This window comes from Tetrao urogallus (assembly GCF_951394365.1).
Source record: "Tetrao urogallus genome assembly, chromosome: 7".
NCBI classification, from domain to species: domain Eukaryota; kingdom Metazoa; phylum Chordata; class Aves; order Galliformes; family Phasianidae; genus Tetrao; species Tetrao urogallus.
In genome coordinates, this window is record NC_136820.1 from 49,443,508 (window position 1) to 49,460,083 (window position 16,576).

Consider the following 16,576-nt stretch of genomic DNA (forward strand, 5'->3'; position numbering starts at 1 on the left):
GGCTGTGAGCAGCCTGGTCTAGAGGGAGGTGTCCCTGCCTATAGCAGGGATTTGATCTTAAAGGGTGATCTTAAAGGTTCCTTCCAACCCAAACCATTCTCTGATGTTATGATTTATGTCTACGAACTACCATGCTGTACAGTGGGAGCTGATCCCTGTTTCTGTATCCTAGCTGTGCCAGTGCTTTTTAAACAAACCCTGAAGAACACAGAAACGGAAGAGGGGAAATCTGTCTCTCTGCACTGTGAACTCACAAAAGCAGATGCCACTGTGGTGTGGAAAAAGGGAGAAGCCACGCTCCAGGCAAGTGCCAAATATGAAATGAAGCAGAAGGGGACAATGGCAGAGCTGGTGATTCATAATGCAGAGCCAGAAGATGCGGGAAGATACACCTGTGACACTGGAGACCAGCAGACCACAGCCCAAGTCAAAGTCCATGGTAGGAATGAGACACCTGCTTGTGAGCACTTGTTATTGTTCTTGCCATGGTCCTGCTGCATATTTACACTGGGTGCTCAGCAAAAAAGGGATCAGTCCAAAGGAAAGGCAGCTGTGGCTGTGTCCATTAGGTTGCCTGTGTTCTAGGACAACAACTTCATACTAAAACGTATCAATCAATTAACCCTGACCTGATGTAAATATATTTTTCCTCACCTCTGAAATAACTGTTGTGCTTTCTGCTCAGGACATAGACATTTACCTGAGTTCTGAGCTGGGAGGTAAGAAGGTGATAAATGTGTTCTATTAAAGAATATGCTTTTCTTTTCTTTATTTACTGAACAATTTTTTCTCATGCCCGTGACCAACAGCATTTGGGCAGCAAAGGGATGATTACTTTGATGTTCTAATTATTGAAAAATAGTCGTTTTGGTTTTAATTCCCTATAAACTCATGGAGTGTAAGTAGAATCCTGGAAGTGAAGGTAAGTCAGAGCCTATTAGCTATGCCAAGAGAATTTGGTTTAGTCTTTTGAGTCTCATAAAGATGTAACCAGTTGTTAACGATGTCCCTAAAGTAAAATGAGAATGCTTCATTCCTCAGCCATCTCCGTGCTCATTGAAGAAGAGCTTAAGAGTCTGGAGGCTCTGGAAGGTGGGACAGCCACCCTGCACTGCCAGCTGAGCAGAGAGGCCCCCGTAGAGTGGAGGAAGGGGCACACTGTTCTCAGGCCAAGTAACAAGTACAGGATGAGACAAGAGGGCACGGTGGCTGAGCTACTGATCCATGACCTGGAGACCAAGGATGCTGGAGACTACACATGTGTAGTGGGAAGCCAAAAAACCACAGCAACCTTATCAGTGAATGGTAAAAAGTCAGAAATAACTCATGACATTCTGGAATATTTCTGTCCATCTCTTCTCTCTTCCTTTCTATATATTCCCTCTCAACTCCTACCTTTATGTCCTCTGTCTACTCTTCTCATCCTTCCACATGTACATGTGTAATGGGAAGCCAAAAAATATGGCAGCCTTGTCAGTGAATGATAAAATGTCAGAAATAATTCATGCAATTCTGTAATATTTCTGTCTATCCCTTCCTTCTTCCTTTCTATGCATTCCCTCTCAACACCTGCCTTTATGTCCTGTGTCAACCCCAGCCTTTATGTCCTGCCTCCGCTCTTTTCATCCTTCCATTCTTTCACATTGCTGTGTCACTCCTTTCCCCAGTCTTCATCCACAACCAGATTTCATCACTCTCAGTGTTGCATGTGTGTTTCTGTAATGTCTTCTCAGAGACCTTTCTCAAGTGAATGACACTAATGTACATGTATGCCTTCCTAAATTAGTATGGAAAAAGATACCTTGGGATTTACTGTTCAGGAGGATTCTTTACCTCCTGTCTGGGTGAGATTGTTGTTTGTGTGCGTGTTCTTGATCAAATCTCTGATTGCAGCAGAGCTATTTGCTAGAGAATGTTGTTATGAACCACAAAAAAAAAGATGGATGTGGTTAAGGATGAGGGTGTTGGAATAAGGTCTGGGGAGTCCTTTATAAATCACAATGCAGACTCTGACCAGAGAGGCATTGGGTTGCAACCCCTTGTTCATTCTGCATCTCTCAGCCCTGCCAGTCCACTTCAAGAAAGAGCTAAAGAACGAGGAAGGTACAGAGAGTGGAACGGCCACACTGCAGTGCGAGCTGAGCAAGGCAGTCAGCACGGTTGAGTGGAGGAAGGATGGGAAGGCACTGATGCCAGATGGCAAATACAAAATGAGACGGGAAGGGCGCTTTGCTGAGCTGGTCATCCAAGACCTGGACTTGACTGATGCTGGGAGTTACACCTGTGTGTGCGGAGACCAGAAGACCACAGCTGCTTTGAGAGTGAATGGTAAACATTCTACCTGTCCTGTTAAACCCCAAGCTTAGCGTGTTTGGCAACGTTCTCTGATTGTCTGATGCTTGTACGAGTTTGTAGAGGTTTCATGTTGTCAGCTCTGTGGAGCCAGTCATCCTGCTAGAGAGTATTCCCTTGTTTTTGTTTTCCTTTGAGACAGCTCAGCAGTGTTCTGTATTGCTCTTTCTAATTTGTTTCTCTCTGCTCCAGAAGGTCTTCACCCCTCATATAACTTAGCAGTAGTACCTTGGGTTAAATGTATACACTGCAGTCCAGTAATTCATTGAAAGGTCCAGGTAATTTCATTACATTTCTGATTCCATCTCTATTGGTATTACATCCTTCAGCCTTGCCTATCCTCTTCCAAGAAGAAATGGCGGACAAGGAGGCTACAGAGGGCCAGGCAGTCACTTTGCACTGCAAGCTGAGCAAATCGGCTCCTGTTGAGTGGAGAAAGGGGAATAAAGTCCTCAAACCAAGTGAGAAATACAAAATAGAGCAGGAAGGCCCCTTTGCAGAGCTGGTGATCCAGGATTTGGATTCGGCAGATGCTGGTGATTACAGCTGTGTGTGTGGAAATCAACAGACTACGGCCACTTTGACAGTAAATGGTAAAAAGAAATTCTCAGCACACGTTTCTGAACTCCTTCTCGTTTTCTCCCACTGCATCTGACCCTCTCCACACTTTCCCATTCCCACCCTTGCTGATAGATTTTTCTTTCCTGTTTTTCTCCTCCCTCTATGCTCCACCACTCCCTCCCTCTCTCTCTCTCCTCTCACCTGTTCCCCTCTTTTGAAGGACCTCTGAAGTGCAGAGTACTTCAACACAATTCCTGATCCAGTGCAGCTGCTGTTTAGATTTTTTTCTCATAGGGATTGTCCTAGAAGTGGGATTAATATCTATTCTTAGTTCCCTAGGCTGCTACATCTGTTTCTCCTAACTAGAAAGAGTTTTCATTAAAGTATGATGCTAAGGAGTATCTTAATGAAGAAATACTCTTTTTTTCACTCTCCTACTGTTCCCAGCCCCCTTTTTTGTTCAGCAGTTTTGTTTTAATTCTCACCAAACGTTTGCTGTATCTGCAGAAAGCCAACAGCACTTTTGCAAGGGCTTGGCTTAGGGGATCCATTTATTAAATTACAGACAGTGCCACAGCTCAGGTACTTCTGTAGAAGTGTTGTTTTGTTCAAGACAAACAAGCTGCTCTGGGTGGCCTACTGAAAATATGGCCTTTCATTTTATGATCTGTAAAATAAAGTGTAGATGACTTGTTAGCTAAGTTAGTAGATAGAAAAAAGCTTGCTTTAAACTTTTAAAGCATGCAAACAAGGCAAAAAAGGTAAACTGAAGTATGAGCATAATCCTGGAGTGTGGGGAAAGCCTTGCGGCATGCAGTTTCAGGGAGATGAAGGAAGAGAGCAAGTAGACTGTGGGTCAGCCTTTCTCAGCTTTGATGCCATGTCCATATTCCGTTTGCTCTGCAGTCCTACCCACTCTTTTCACCAAAGAATTGAGCAATGAAGAAGCTACAGAAGGTAAAAGTGTCTCTCTGCGCTGTGAGCTGAACAAGGCTGCTGCTAATGTGGAGTGGAAAAAGGGACTCAAGACCCTCAAGTCAAGCGACAAGTATAAGATGAAACGGGAAGGCATCATTGCAGAGCTTTTAATCCAAAATCTAGACATGACAGATGCTGGAAACTACTCCTGTGTGTGCGGAGACCAGCAGACTATGGCTGTTTTAACAGTGCATGGTAAAGCAAAAGAATCAAGACAAATGCTACAATTAACTACTGTGTTTTCTCTGTCCACATGGACGACAGACACCTCGTTACCCTGCCACATCCTTCCTCTGCCAGGCCTTCATCCTCAGCTCCATGGTGTCAGTGATGTGTTTCTGTTGGCACCAACATGGCTGTGCATGGCACGGGAGGGGTGTCAGGGTATGAGCTTGGGGAGAACACAGGCAACCAGGATTGCTGCTACCCATTTGCTGAGGATTGATATCTTGGTTTTCCCTCTTCCAAATCAGAACTCAGAATCCCCATTGTGCTCAATAACGTTGAGTTCCAAAAAAGGACCACGACTTGGTGTTTTCAAGGTTTTGTCAAACTCAGACTGGTCAGGTTATTCCCTGAAATCTTATTCCCACTCTATTTTCCTGGGATACTGAAGTAGTTTAATACATACAGACCAGTGATCACTGTGTTCTGTTACTCTTCCGTGCAAAGCAAATGCAAACTGGCTAAGTGATTATTATCCCCAGTAATTTTTCTTGTGACTGACATGTTTGAAAGAACATGCCAGTGGAAGTGAAAATGCTTGTTGCTTGTTTTCCCCATCATGTATTGAAATGAGCAATTTCACTTCAAATTGACTTCTAGAATGAAACTCAGTGTTTCATTCTTTTTTTAATGTAGACTTCCTTTCCATTTGCTTAATGTTCAAACTTAACAAACGTCCTACTTCCATCATGGTTTAAAAATTTGTGTGAGAAACCCTTTTTTTTCTTGCCAGACATTTCAATTTAATTGGTTTTAGAGGAAATTTCACAGGGAAAAAAAAAAAAAGGCCTTCTACTTCTGTCAGTATGGATTTGTTTTTCTGAGTGAAACACCTCTGGGTTACAGCAATCATTGGATCCTTTCCTGGTGATGGCATTTTGCTCCTCATACTTATTCATGGAGAATATTGACAATTTATGTTCTTTGTATCGATAAACCCATTCAAGATAAGAAGGAAAAGGGAAATTAAATATCGCTGTTTAATTTGAACTCCTTGGAGCTCACACCTCACTGCTCGTGTTGCTGTCCCTCAGCTTTACCTGCCTTTTTCAAGGAGGGTTTGAAGAACAGAGAGGCCACCGATGGCGGAGCCGCCACACTGCGCTGTGAGCTGAGCAAGGTCGGAGTCCCAGTGGAGTGGAAAAAAGGAAATAAGATGCTCAAATCCAGTGATAAGTATAGAATGAGACAAGAAGGAACCTCTGCAGAGCTGTTGATCCGAGACCTGGAGGTAGAGGATACCGGAGAATACACTTGTGTGTGTGGAGATCAGAAGACCTCAGCTGTCTTGACAGTGCATGGTAAAAAAACCTGTTCTCCTTTATTATAGCTGCATCTCAGAGATACACTTTTTTCTCTGGGAGGTCTCCTCACTGGTTTTGATGTTGTGATTCTGCAGCCTTTTCGTGGTTTAGAATGTCTTGTGTTGGAAGGGTCCTCAAAGACCAGCTCGTCCCACCTGGTTTGCTGGTATTTCATCCTGTCTCCCAGTGTCAGGGTGAAACAGATCACCTAATGGCAGCATGGGCTTGTGATGGTTTCATTCCCTAGAGCCTTTTGAATGCTTTCAGGGTGCAAAGAGCAGTTGGTAGTCTCCAAAACATGTAGGCCTCTAGCTACAAGCTTGTTCTCAGAAGGTTTGTCCTCTGTATCTCTCTGATGTCTCTGGATGCCATTGCTAAACTTAAAGGAAAGTTCATTAAGAATGCTGAGCTCAGCTAGCAAGAGGTTTTTTCAATATGGGAGCGAATGACTCTTTTGCAGCACTGTGATGTGTTGTACCAATGAAACTGTACTTCAAAAAAACCCACAACCAACAACCCAGCAACAAACCATTACTCTGAAGGTCCTGATTTGGGAGAAGCGAGCCAAAAATTTGTTCCTGCCTCTGCTGTGGCAATTAGCAAAAAACTTTGGATGCCCTTCCAACAGTTCACAACAGTTCCAGTAGATTAAAGGAACACTTGATTTGAGGTGCATCTGAAGGGTGAGATGATTTTAAGAACAAGAGCAAAACGGGAGACAAACATCTCTCTGATTTCTCTGCATGCTTTTATTTCCTTTTATTTCTTCCAGTTAAAGGTATTTGTGTCCTTTCCTTCCTCTGGGCTGCTACTTCCTTGTGCAATTGGTGACACCACACAAGGCAACTTGCAGAAAACCATGGCCTAATGGTGCACAGAACCTTCTATATCCATAGTATCACTGAAGTTAAAAAGGATCTCTAGGATATCCAATGTCGAACCCCTACCCATCCCCATCATGCCCACTAAAACGTCCCTCAGTGCCACATTTACACATTCCAAGGTCCCGTTCATGGTTTGATGTACTCTGTTTATGTTACATCCCTTAGCTTTGCCTGCGCTTTTCAAAAAAGAACTCGTCAACGTGGAAGCCACAGAAAGTGGGACAGCAGTTCTGCAGTGTGAACTGACTAAATCCACTCCGGTGGAGTGGAGGAAAGGACGGGAATTGCTCAAGCCCAGTGATAAGTACAAATTGAGGCTAAAGGATACCATTGCTGAGCTGACAATCCAAAGCCTGGAGGAACAAGATGCTGGAGATTACACGTGTGTGTGTGGAGACAAGACAACTACAGCATCTCTGACAGTGCACGGTAAAATACGTACATTTAGTAGGGAATTTCTGCACTGCCATCTGTGCTTTCATGCAGGATCACAAATTGGCATCGATTCCATCTATTACTTTAGATTTTTATGATAAATGTGTCTACCACATTCCTTTACTGGAAGTCCTTCACTTGGGAATGATACGTAGCATCTTACAGCCTTTTCTGTTCCTGTTCTTTCACATTAATGCAGTTTGGAAACAGATACTGAAGATCTTGATGAAGTAGTAAATATCATTTTTCATTAATTAATTTCTAGGCGTATCATTTACCACTGACTTTTCACCTCCTTTTCTTAGACATAATTGGAAAGTGCTCTGTTAGGTTAACAGTTGAGAAAGACAGGTGAGAATTATGCATTGCAGCCTGGAATTTTAAGTAATGGGGCTCCAGCTAATTGTTCATCTAATCTCAAGAGAGAGCTGTGTAAGTTCTTTTAAAGCCTGCCATCAACTTTCTGCTGCTTGCATCTTAAAATGCCTTTAAAATATACATTCCAGTACTGAAATCACAGTTTTGCAATTCTGATTTCCCATTCATGCTGCAGTGAGTAAGGCAGAGATGCCCCTAAGGTTGTTTGTCTCTCATGAACTAAGTGTTAATGAAAACTTTTTGAGGTCGAGGGGTTTTGAGGCAACGGAGCAGTCAAGATACGGTATTTCCTCAATTTTAAAGTGCTCTCTCTTCACCTGTGATCTTCAGCCCTCCCTCCACATTTTAAAAAGGAGTTGAAGAACGTGGAAGCCGCAGAAAATGGCACGGCCACTTTCTGCTGTGAGCTAAGCAAGCCTGCAGCTTCTGTGGAATGGAGGAAAGGAGACAGAGTCCTGGAGCCAAGTGACAAGGTCACCACCACATGCAAGGGCACAACTGCAGAGCTGGTGATCCGTGATTTAGATCTGGCAGATGCTGGAGATTACACATGCTGTTATGGAGAACAGAAAACCACAGCTGCTCTAAAAGTGAATGGTAAAAAAAAAATCTTATACCCAATAAAGTAGATTATTTCCAAACAGATTAAAAAAACAAACAAACAAACAAAAAAAAAAAAACCCAAAAAACCAGTATTATTGAAATTGCAGCCTCATTTCAGATGAATTTAGCTACATGTGATTGAACTTGTGCATAAAGTCCCAAGGCGCTGGTGAATGCCAGGCGCAGGTCAGATGTTTATTGCAAAAATTTCAGTTATTCATCTTGGTTCCAACCCAGTTCTTTTTGATGTTCGTGTTCCCAAGTAGTTGCTAACGAAGGGAAATCACATTTATTATTATGAAGCTGATTGTAAAGATGTTGCGGTCCCAAAACTGAGGTGATGAGTTTTGATAATTAGTGTGGTGTTAAACATTCTTTGAGAATAATTTCACAGTCTAAGGAAAGAGTAATTTCACTACCAGAACATAAAACTCATGGAAAAGTGAGGGTGATGCCTCAGACATAACTTAATGTATGAGCTTTCCCAGTAATATCAGAGTTATGATGGGTCTTAAATGGCTTAAATTGGCTTTATTTTCCATTGTGGTAGGCAGTGCCCAAAGTGAGGCAGGATTCAGTCTTGCAGAATCTTAGGAAATATCTGGTGTGGTTCTCCATTTCATGCCACCTACCATGCCATAAAAAAACTCTGCCTTACGAACAAGACTTTCCAAAGTCAATACCAGATGATTCTCAGAGTGATTATCAGTGCTACCTGGATTAGGGAAGGCTTTGCTTGTCATACGTGGTCCACAGACCACAAGCAAGTGGTAACTTAATGACTCTCCTATATGAACTATATGACATTGTCATATATTCTCCTCATTTTGAACTCCTCAGCCTTGCCTGCACATTTCAAGGAAGAGATGAAGAACGTGGAAGCCACAGAAGGCGGAACAGCCACGCTGCAGTGCGAGCTCTCTAGGGCCGTCCCCGTGGAGTGGAAAAAGAAGCACAAAGTGCTCAAATCGAGTGAAAAATACTCTATGAGGCAGGAAGGTTCCACAGCACAACTCCTGATCCATGCTTTGGAAGTCAAGGATGCTGGGGAGTATACCTGTGTGTGCGGGGACAAGAAGACTACTGCAGTGCTGACAGTGCACGGTAAAAGAAAAACACCAATAACAACACGTTATTTTTATCCAGTTCTAGCTAGAATTCTAGTTCTGTTGATTACATTAATGTTGTTCCCAAGTTTCCTCTCCCTTCTCCCATTGGTTCATGACTGTGTTGCTTTGTACCACACTGATTCCACACGCTTACGTTTCACACCTCTGACTTGGGCATGTGCATTCTGGAAAAGAGCAAACTTAGATTTCAAGTCAGGTTAGGATGTGACAGATTGGTATGAATGGTACAGACAAAACTTGATCTCAGTGCAATTTTTTAGTATAACTTTGATCAAGGATTGTGTAGATTTGTATTCTGGTATTGCAGAATACTCAGCATTGTGCAGTGTGAGACTTCCTCATAGTCCTCAGTGAAATACTTCTTCAAACTTTCTTCAGAATAGAGGAGAACACGATTTCCACTATTAATGCAGGACAGGAGGAAGTAGTTTCAGCCATCTTTCTCACACAGAAAGCCAGCGAGCTGATATCTTTGTGTGGCCATTTTGATGTTTATGTACAGCACAAAGATAGGTTCCATCTTGAACCTCCTTGAACTGTGGGAAATAGAATTGGAAAGGGCCTCTACAGTCATGTAGTCCCAATTCCTCATCCCTGTATAACCTATACTTAAAAACCTCTGATGGTGAAGAACCTGCAGTTCCCCTGGATACCCAACCCACTGCCTGTCTGTCTTTACTGCTGGAAAGTTCTTCCTAAGGCCAACAGAAACCTTTCTTAGGATAACTAAGATCCTTTCTTCTTGTTCCATACACTGGGGAGAGGAAGAAATCTTGTCTGTAAAACTGCTTCACAGACTTGAGGACTTCTATCATGTTTCCATCTCTAGTCTCTTTTCTGGATTAAGCCGCTTCATTTCTTTCACACTTTGTACCTAGATCATGTTTTGTAGACTTCAGCTCATCTCCATTGCTTTCTGGAATGCCTTCAGCTAATCCACGTCCTACTAGAAGCACAGTAGCCAAAAATGGACCAAAGTGCTCCATGTGAGGCCTTCCAGGCTGGAGCAGAGTGGAAGTGTCTTGGTTCACGTGTCCTGTATCTTGCAGTGACACTCCACTTTATACATCCTATCATGTTTATTGCTGTCTTTGTATCAGAATTGCATTTCTTGACTTGCATTTGAACTGTGATCTCCCATGATCGCAAACCTCTCTCTGAATATCTGCTGCCTGTTATTTCTATTATTTCCTATCTTGTATTTGTGTGGTTGATGGCTTGCAAACATATTTTGCACTTGCTCTTACCAGAGTGTAGCCTATTTTTTCTTACCACTGTTTCTTCAAGATCCTAATCCAGTTCACAAAGTGCTTTCAGTTTTCAGTTTCTCTCCCAGCTTGAGTTCCCCTGCAAAGTTAGTAAGACTAATCTAGACTAATCTATATCTTTGGCTTCAGAGTTTCTGTTTTCTCTTATCTATCATTAAATATTAAAAAAAAAAAAAAAAAAAAAAAAAAAAAAAGGAATTTGAACACTTCATTTTTCTATATGCCACCAACTATGAACGTAGATTCCTGACAGAGGTAGGCCAACCCCTTCTTTGTTGTTTTCCTCCTTCTGATCAGCTTACTGAAAAAAAGTTACATTATTTCTTTTCCTTCTAGTTCAAGCTGGCCAGATTTTCTTGAATTTATGTACTAATATTCTGACTAATATTCAATGAAGAGCCACAGGTTGAACTGTGAGCAGAGGTCATCACCCAGTTGCTGGGTACAACTGCATGGAGCACACAGCTGTGTCTGGAGACATTTGATGTCAAAGTCTCACTGTGGATTGTTTTCCAGCTCTTCTTTCTGGTTGGTCTCTTTGCCTACGAAGTTCCTGAGTCCAGAATTTGGGAACTGCCCTGACCCTGCTGAGATGCACAGAGAACCTGACCTTTCTGACTTTGCCTCTCCATTCTCTAGTATTTCTGTCACGCTGATCTAAGATCATTATGGTCCTTTTCAACCCAGGGCATTCTGTGATTCAATGATTCTATGTTTTATGGCTCTCTGAATTTCAGGGCAATGAGGAACTTTTTACTTAGGCAGACTATTCCTGACAGTCCTTGTAGTGGGATAGTCTGTGTGATTATGCCCTTAATATAGCTTCTTTGAGAAGCTTTCTGCTGTCTTAAATCTTGTAATTAAGATTGCTTCTACTTGGTTGCATTTAACCATTCTAAAAGAATTGAAGCTTTCATTGTTTCCCACATATTTTCCTTTTCACCTTGCCTGACCTAAGACCCATGAGCTCCTCAGCTTCATAATGGGTAGCTGCCCAGTTATTCTCCACATCTGTATTCTCATATATTTATTTCTTGCTGGTCAAAGTCAGGGCTTGGAGATCTTCCTCTTCAACTCTTTCATACATATTCTACAACCAAAAGAGGTCTCCACCTCATTCCAAAGACTTAGCAGACACTGTCCCATCCTACTGCTCCCAAGGTATCTGCATTGCCACCTAGTGTTACGCTCAATTATTCTATTAGTTGTTCCAAATGGTGTTTGTTAGGACACTCCTGAACCCCCTGATATGATAGTCTTATAAGAGTGGATACATTGGACCAATGGAGACATTGGACTTCTTTCTCCTTTCTGTTATTACACAGGCACTTTCAAGATGCCTGCCTATTTTACCCATCAGCCTTTTGCATTCATTCTAACTCTTGAGCTAGGCATCTTTAATGCATAAATCTTTTCTTTAACTTCTTTTTTTCCTGATGACAGTGTAACCTTCTGTACCAATTTTCCAGGCTGAAGTACAGTGAGGAAGTTATAGTTTTGGCCATGTGTGAAGTCTTTCTATTCCTGCTGTTTGTGTCATTAAAGAGGCACGGATAGATAGTGGTGAACATCACGTTAATCTTTTAGGTGGCCATAAATTGCATGTCGTGAAAATGTTTGCTCTTTGTTTCTCAGCCCTTCCTGCTCTCTTCAAAGAAGAGTTAAGAGACGAGGAGGCCATGGAGGGTGACGTGGTCACTCTGCGCTGTGAGCTGACCAAGGCTGCACCAGTGGAATGGAAAAAGGGGCACGCAGTGCTCAAGTCTAGTGAGAAATACAAAATGAGGCAGAAGGACGCCACCGCAGAACTGGTGATCCATAACCTAGATGAGAGCGATGCTGGTGATTACACCTGTGTGTGTGGGGATAAGCAGTCCACAGCTTCGTTAGCAGTGCACGGTAATCACGTTTTTCATCTAGATGACCTCATCATCAAGCTCATGGTTTTGATTCTTTTTGGTTGTTTTTTTTTCCCCCATGTTTATTGTTGTCTCTGCATACTTTCCTCTGAGTTTGACGTTGCACATCATGGATGTAGTAATTAATTTGCATTTCTTTTATCTAAGGGGAAAACCTACACCCCTAATCCCTAATACAAAGTGGCCTTAGGGCTTTAAGAAATACGTAGATGTGAGAACAGACCCTAGGATATCTCCCCACTCTTGCTCCAGCCTTTCCTTCCCCCAGCTCTGCCTTTCATCCAGAGGCTGTTTGCAGCTTCGTTTAACCCTCTGTCCGTTGCATCCTCAGCACTGCCTGCACACATCAAGGAAAGCCTGAAGGGCGAGGAAGTAACAGAAGGGCAAACGGCCACTCTGCGCTGTGAGCTGACCAAGGTTGCTCAGGTAGAGTGGAGAAAGGGAAGCACTTTGCTCCAAGCCAGCGACAAGTACAAAATGAGACAGGAGGGCACCGTCGTGAAGCTGCTCATCCATGACACCGAGCTGAAAGATGCTGGAGAATACACGTGTGTGTGTGGAGAACGGGAGACAACAGCTGCCTTGATAGTGAATGGTAAAAAAAAAAAAAACATAGCTACGTGTCTGTATCACTGTGCACTTTTTCACCTAGCTCATCACTTTTTGTTGTGTGTTCACCTGCAGCTGGGTTTAGATAAAACTGTAAGCTGCCTTCAAGCTCTGGTTGCATCCGGGCTACTTTTCTGCCTATGCCTATTTGTTTTTTCCTGTGCCTTAGGATTGCAAGGGAATTGCAACCCTTTCTCCACTGAAATGTCCTCTGTTTCTTTATGTCCTCATCCATCATCTCCTGTGTGACGTGTCATTTTTTAATGTCCTCTATCTATTTCACGACCTTCAGCCTTGCCTGCACTTTTCAAAGAGGAGCTGAAGAACCTGCAGGCCATGGAAAGCCAGACAGTTACTCTGCGCTGTGAGCTGACCAAGGCTTCACCTGTCTCATGGAAGAAAGGAAACAAAATCCTCAGAGCAAGTGAAAAATACATCATGCGGCAGGATGACGTCCTTGCGGAGCTGGAAATCCGTGAGCTAGATCTGCAGGATGCAGGAGATTACACCTGTGTGTGTGGAGACCAACACACCACTGCCTCTCTGACAGTGAATGGTAAAATCACTTTGCAGTTGGCTGTCCACTCTCTGGTTCTCTGCAGTGTCCTGCTGCGGTGTGAAACGTTCACCTATCAGCTTTTGGATTTTCCCTAGGAATTAATTTCTGTGTTCAGAAAAGGATAACGTTATGTTCTGGCCTTTTTTTTTTTTTTTTTGGTTGATTTTCCTGAAAAGGGAGCCAAGGAAATAGCTGTTTTTGTCATGCAGACAAATGACTGCGTTGTAAATTTAAGCGTATACTGCCAGCGAGTTTGGAGGGCGTCGCAGGATGTACTGGGGCATGGCAGGGTGTATCAGGGCATGGCGTGAGATACTGGGGCATTTTGAGGGCTCAGAACCCCATTTTGAGGGCTTATGGCCCTATTTTGATGGACTGTGGCTCCATTTTGAGAACTCAGCCCAACTGCCAGGAGTTGGACTCTGATCCTCATGGGTCCCTTCCAGCTTGGGATATTCTATGAAATGCTCATGTTAGGCTGAGATGTTTTGCAGGGCAACCCTGCGATACATTCTCTAAGTTGCATCTTGCATCCATCCAGCTTGTAGTACTTTGACCTTTCAGCTCAGCACTTCTTACTGTCATTGGTGGATCTCATTTTCCACATTGTCAGTGGAAACCTCAACATCTGGATTTTCTGACTTGGGCTGTACTTTAACTTAAATTGATAGTGATGCCAGTCACGAGTGCAAAGGTCTTAGTTTAAATGCACTGTCTGTTGGCTTTCCATTCCCAGCCCTGCCAGCGGTTTTCAAGGAAGAGCTGAAAAATGAAGAAGTCATGGAAGGAGCATCAGTCTCTCTGCGTTGTGAATTAAGCAAAGCAGCTCCAGTGCAGTGGAAAATAGGGTCCAAAGTGCTCAAAACGAGTGAAAAATATCAAATGAGCCAGCCTGGCACCACTGCAGAGTTGTTGATTCGTGACCTAGATGTAACAGATGCTGGAGATTACACTTGTGTTTGTGGTGACCAGAAGACAACAGCAACCTTAACAGTTCATGGTAAAAAGTCTTTATTAAAATTAATAGAGTTCTAGGTAGACATTACTCTGGATCAGAGGTTGTGATCTAGGCTATCAAAAGAATGGGTTGGAAAGGGGAGGCATAAGGGGGAATAATCCTGAGCAGGATAAAGAAGTTAGGATTGGAATTCTGGTTTTCTAGTGACCATTTGTCTGCGTTGTGTCCTTCAGCTCTGCCACCACTCTTTAAGGAAGAGCTAAAGAATGAGGAAGCAGAAGAAGGCAGAGATGTCAGCCTGCACTGCGAGCTCACCAAGGCCGCTCCGGTGGAGTGGCAGAAGGACCAGAGGGTTCTCAAAGAGAGTGGGAAATACCAGATGAGGCAGGAGGGGCCCAAGGCAGAGCTGGTGATTCGTGGGGTGGCTGAGGATGATGCAGGAATCTACAGCTGTGTGTGTGGAGAGCACCGGACTACTGCTGTCTTAACAGTACAGGGTAAAATTGATCTGACCTGTTTCCTAACTAGACATGCCTTTCCTCTGCTAGCAGGTGTTCACTTCCCCACGTCTGTTTGTTCAGCCTTATTAACTGCCCTTTCTGTTTGTTTGAAACAGTATTTCCTGTCTTTGAAACACCACACTATATTCTTCTCCATCCTTTTATTTTTTCCTTTCCTCAAACACAAACCTGCTATCCTCTCATCTTTCCTTTCTGATTCTCCTTTCATAGCACATAAATCCACTGCTCTTTTATCTTTCCTTTTCTGCCCTTCCTTCCTAAAGCACAATTCTGCTTGTTCTTTGCCTCTTCCTTCCGGCATTCTCAATCTGTGCCATTTGATTGTAGGCTGTAGTAAGCCATATTCTGAACGTGGCCATGTTATTTCTACTGTGTTGAGTGATGTTGATGTTGCTCTTTGTGCCTATAGCTACCATCCTACTGCAAAAAGATTGGTTTGCCCTGGAAGTCCAATCTCCTAGGCAGGAAAGGATGAATCCTTTGTGACCTCCTCTGCTCTTATTGCATCTCTAGGTGCAAGAACCAGTTGCTGTGCAACCAAAACAGATGTTTCAGCTTAACACTGCTGCAGTTGAGAAGTGTGCCAAATCAAGGCTTCTAGCCTGGGTATTTCAATTAGCTCCACCACCTTGAGTGAGTCGTGAAGTCTGAGATCTGAGATATCCAACCTTGTGAAATGGGTGGAATATCCCGTCATCTCACCTAGTTAGAGGGACATACGTGAAGTTCATCACATTTATTTTGAGGACACAACTTGCATTGGGTTCTAGAATTAAGCAAGCAGGGAAAGTGTGTTCTGAGAAGGGAATACAGGCTTGTGATTCAGCATCTGGACATTTTCTCTGGGGTCATGAGGCATCTGTGAGCCCCGGCTGTGTCTTTTCAAAGACACCTCAAGGAACAAGGAGTGATGTTGAGGAAGGAGTTGTGCCAACACTCGGAGCCCAACAGGGCTGCAGTATAACTAGGAAAAGATGGTCTTTGTGGAAGATGTTATCACATGCATGAGCTAGGGAGCTCAAAGGTGCTGCTCTTGGTTCTTCTTATAAGGAATCTGAGAGAAAGCAGGGATAAATCTCTTGGCTACAGTGCAATTATGCTAGTAGGAAGCCAACATAAACCCCAAAGAATTAAATGCATGTATTCTCACTAGGATGTCTGTGTTTCTCTTTCCTCTCTTTGCTGCTAATGCTCTGCCCTTCCGTAACCTTCACAATCGTACCCCATCACTTCCCACTCCCACCCACTGCAGGAGATAGCCTCAGTTTGTAACACATTTTACCTGCGTCCTTCAGCTGTGCCTCCATTTTTCCAAGAAGAGATGAACAGCGAGGAAGCAGTAGAAGGTGGAATGGCCACTTTGCACTGTCAGATCAGCAAGGCTTCTGCCCCTGTTCAATGGAAGAAGGGCCATCGCATCCTCACCCTAGGCAGCAAGTACAGCATGAGCCAGGAAGGCTGTGTTGTGGAGCTGGTAGTTCACAATTTAGACTTGAATGACACTGGAGATTATACCTGTGTTTGTGGAAACAAGACCACCACGGCTGCCTTAACAGTGCATGGTAAATAATCCTTGGGACTGAGGTTCTCCACTCCTTAACCTGCTCATGTCTCTATTGTTGTAGTCTCCTGCTTGCTTGGGCTTTTTTTTTTCCATTGGGGGTAGCTTATATGCTTCTTCCTACTCTTAGATATGGGAAGAACAGTGCTTGTTAGTATCTATCCTCCTCAACTCTGCTGGTTCTCTCACTTTCCTTGCCCTGATGCGGTGTCCAAGGAAGATGTTTCCATTGTGTTCCACTGACCTGTACCATGAATCCTTTCCTACTGGACTTCATCTAGCTGATTTTTTAACGAATATTCAGCCTCTATATGGTAATTCTTTTACTCTT

General features: G+C 43.3%; 1 protein-coding gene across 1 annotated transcript in view; it reads left to right on the forward strand.

The window, feature by feature from the left end:
• OBSCN (obscurin, cytoskeletal calmodulin and titin-interacting RhoGEF) overlaps nt 1-16,576 on the forward strand; it is a gene marked incomplete at both ends in the record, with an annotated part of 161,587 nt that overhangs the window by 62,634 nt on the left and 82,377 nt on the right. Inside the window, 15 exon segments of the mRNA XM_079538679.1 lie at nt 173-439; nt 1,042-1,305; nt 2,062-2,328; nt 2,682-2,945; nt 3,820-4,086; nt 5,151-5,417; nt 6,470-6,733; nt 7,448-7,714; nt 8,561-8,824; nt 11,754-12,017; nt 12,369-12,632; nt 12,939-13,202; nt 13,942-14,205; nt 14,397-14,660; nt 15,980-16,246. Of these exon segments, the coding sequence (XP_079394805.1) occupies nt 173-439; nt 1,042-1,305; nt 2,062-2,328; nt 2,682-2,945; nt 3,820-4,086; nt 5,151-5,417; nt 6,470-6,733; nt 7,448-7,714; nt 8,561-8,824; nt 11,754-12,017; nt 12,369-12,632; nt 12,939-13,202; nt 13,942-14,205; nt 14,397-14,660; nt 15,980-16,246 (3,978 nt within the window).